Here is a 3,221-nt window from a genome sequence, read left to right as displayed (position 1 = left end):
AAAAAAAAAAAAAAAAAAAAAAAAAAAAAAAAAAAAAAAAAGATACCATCACAATTGCCTAAACAAACTTGATCGATCGTTGTGAATTCAATTCCGTTCAATTAATTATGAAAACAATTCTGTTTTGAAGCAAATCTTTTTTCAAGTTCTTTATGAAAAAATAGTTATTTATATAAATTTTAACAATTGTTGGAATTTTAATAAATTAAGTTAACTAACTCCAACTTGTAACATCCAAGATAAGTAACGATACAATTTTTCATTTTTATCTTTTCATTCTCTCTCTCTCTCTCTCTTTCTCTCTCTCTCTCTCTCTCTCTCTCTCTCTTTTCTTTTCCTTTCTTTTCTTTTTTTTTTCTTTTTTTCTTTTGGTGAATAATTTTAGTCAAATGATATTTGACTATTTGGATCCACGATGGATGGAACGAATGAAGCCAAATGTGTACAAGAAACACGACGTTCATATGTTTAAATGGCGCCACCCTTGTAAATCAGACGAACCTTTTCGTTTTACTTTGATGGGCAAATTTTAGTCGTTTCTTTAATTGTCCCTTGTCGCAATATGCTGCGACTTCTAATCATTCATATAATTGGAAGATAAGTTGATCTGCAAGTTTTTTAAAAACTTTCGAATCTTCAGAAAACTTTGGAATAAAATACGGACATTCATGAAGAACGAGGTTAATATATCGATACTTTTATAGAAAAAAAAAAAAAAAGAAATTTTTGCTCGTATACGTATACAGTAACATGATCACGTTATTTAATGAAAAAAAAAAATTATGTTTCCTTCGAATCAATCGAACACAAAAGATTAACGTTTAATTAATAAATTGTGTTTAAAGGAGAATGATAGAATCATCATAATAGCAAGGTGTCCAGCAACTCCTCAGGAAAATGGCTTAAAAATGGGCACGAAAACCATAATAATTTTACGCGAGTGGGCCACTATGCGAATACGACGTTTAGACAGTTCCACTGAAGGAAGCGCGCATTCCATTGAAATTGACGATTCCATAGAATATGAATAAAAAATCCATTGAAATTGAAGAACAATTGTTTGAAATTTCGACAAGTGTTACGATAATCTCGATTACGTGAACGAAACGAGATTAATTATACGGTGAAGATAGAATGAGAGGGAATGCTTAGAAAGGCAAACAGAGACAACACGAAAGAAGCACACAGAAAGGAAAAAAGAGGAATATTGAAATCGAAAGGAACAGGAAATGAAGAGGTTGTGCCATCGGCCGAGCATGAAAATCACCCGACGCCTTCCAATCCTTCTGAGGATGAGCAGCAACCACTGGAGGTCGCGCCGGAAAAAGAAGAAATCGTACCAGAGAAAGAGGAAATCCCTGCAAAGAAGGAAGAAATAGTTCCCGAAAGAAAATGCGTGAAGGAAATCGAAGTTTGTAGAAGAAAGCCGAGGCCAGTTCTTCGCGGTTGCTCGAGACATTGCTTAGGTAACAAAAGGGACATAGCCTGTCCAAGGTAAACGATTTTGTTCTTTTTAGCAATTGGCACAAATTTTAGATGCTTATAAGCTGAGTTAAATGATCCTTCAGTTTCGCATTAACTGTGTGCGCGCCGAGGAAAGAAAGAAAAATGATGGCATATAGGACGAAGAGGAGTAAAAAGAAGATTCAACATATTTCGGAGCAAGTCAAGGTGGGAATAAGGCAAAAAAAAAAAAAAAAAAATTTTTTTTAACAAATAAGAAAGAAGATTCTGACAATCCATGCCCCCTGAGATAAAGTATGATATATTTTTCATTTTCTGGTGTATTTGTAGGAAAAAAAAAAAAAAACTTTCATGAAAAAAATAACAGAGATGTGCAGGAAGATAACCGTGAGGAAAGCGATAGGATTCAAATGCGACCTGAGAGAATGTCCGAGCACTCTGATGGAATGCAGTGTAACTTCGTGCACAAAACCTGAGATGCTCTTCACCGAGTGTCAAAAAGTGCCAAAGGTAATAAAGAGGACGAAAAAGAAGAAGGAAGATGTCAGGGTGATTTGTGTGCAAACCTGTGACAGAGGGACGGACAACGACTTATTGATATTGGTGAAAGATCAAGCTGTTGGAATGTCCTGTATAGACAAACAAACGAGTACTTGTTCGGGTAGTCGTTCAATGAATATGGTGAATAAACAAGTAGAAAAGAAAACGGAAAAAGATAATAAAATAAAAGAAAGTAGCAGCCTATACTTATCCTACAAAGTTGAAGACAAGTTTAAGGTAAAATAAGCGTGCAAATTAGTGAATCAAATTGTCTAGACAGAAATAAAATCCTATAGCTAATTTGCCACAACCGAGCCACATACCGCAAAATTCACTTTATTTATACAACTTTATCTATAAAAAAAAAAAAAACTAGCTAATATTTAATATATAAATATATAATATATAATATATCTCTATATAATTTAAAAACTGCGAGAAAAAGAAAAAAAAAACAAATAAATAATATGGACATTATCTGTCCATGAGCAAAGAATAATTTTCCCTTTATTCTTATCCCATCCCCCAAAAGAAACCTTCATTTCGAAAACTTCGCGCAAACACAATGTCTTTCCTTCATTAATCCCAATGATAGAAAAAAAAAAAATTCTACACACCAACGTCGATAATAAAGTAACGTATGATCCCAGAGCTTGGTCTCCTCCGGCCTCTCTCATCTCCCTCTTCTCCATTCTTCGCCCATTACGTATTTACCCCGTCGTAATAAGCGATCGTGGCGGGGGATCGAGTAATCAGCGGGGAATCAATTTGTCGACGGAAAGGCCGCGAGATTGACGAGCGAGATAATCACGGATCTCGGGCGTCGGGTGGAATAAAATCGGCGCGAGTCGTGGCCGAGAACGTTTCGAAACGTTCGTACGCCCCGATCATTCGATAATTCGCCCGGCCATTTCCTCTGCGCGCCCGCGATGATGATGCGTGCACGCGCGTGCAAAAGAACGAAAGGAGAGACGCGCGGGCCCTCGACCACTCTCGCCCGTCTGCCGGTCGATGCGCTCCTTGGTTACGTGGGCGCTAAGCAGCGATATATCACCCGGGCCTGTGTTCACCGGGGCAAATCGACTTTTATTGCTTTATAGCTGTTGTAAGCCGCTACGTTCCGTACGGCGCACGTGTAATCTGGATGTAAGGAGCTCGTTATTACAGAGAGGGGGGAGGGAAGGGGGGGCCATTCACGGCGCGACTTCTTCTTAACG

The 3,221-nt window shown here is 37.6% G+C and overlaps 1 protein-coding gene across 1 annotated transcript; it reads left to right on the top strand.

The window, feature by feature from the left end:
• The first annotated feature begins 383 nt into the window (after positions 1 to 383).
• LOC102673522 lies at positions 384 to 2,503 on the top strand. Its single transcript, XM_006617876.2, has 4 exons — positions 384 to 680; positions 846 to 1,494; positions 1,569 to 1,671; positions 1,795 to 2,503. Exons 2-4 carry the CDS (start codon positions 1,145 to 1,147, stop codon positions 2,248 to 2,250), a joined length of 909 nt encoding a protein of 302 aa, XP_006617939.1. The 5' UTR covers positions 384 to 680; positions 846 to 1,144; the 3' UTR covers positions 2,251 to 2,503.
• Positions 2,504 to 3,221: the final 718 nt, after the last annotated feature.

The sequence above is a fragment of the Apis dorsata genome, unplaced genomic scaffold (genome assembly GCF_000469605.1).
Source record: "Apis dorsata unplaced genomic scaffold, Apis dorsata 1.3 scaffold_327, whole genome shotgun sequence".
NCBI lineage: Eukaryota > Metazoa > Arthropoda > Insecta > Hymenoptera > Apidae > Apis > Apis dorsata.
The sequence above is the reverse complement of the archived record's forward strand: the minus strand, read 5'-3'. Positions and strand labels throughout refer to the sequence as shown.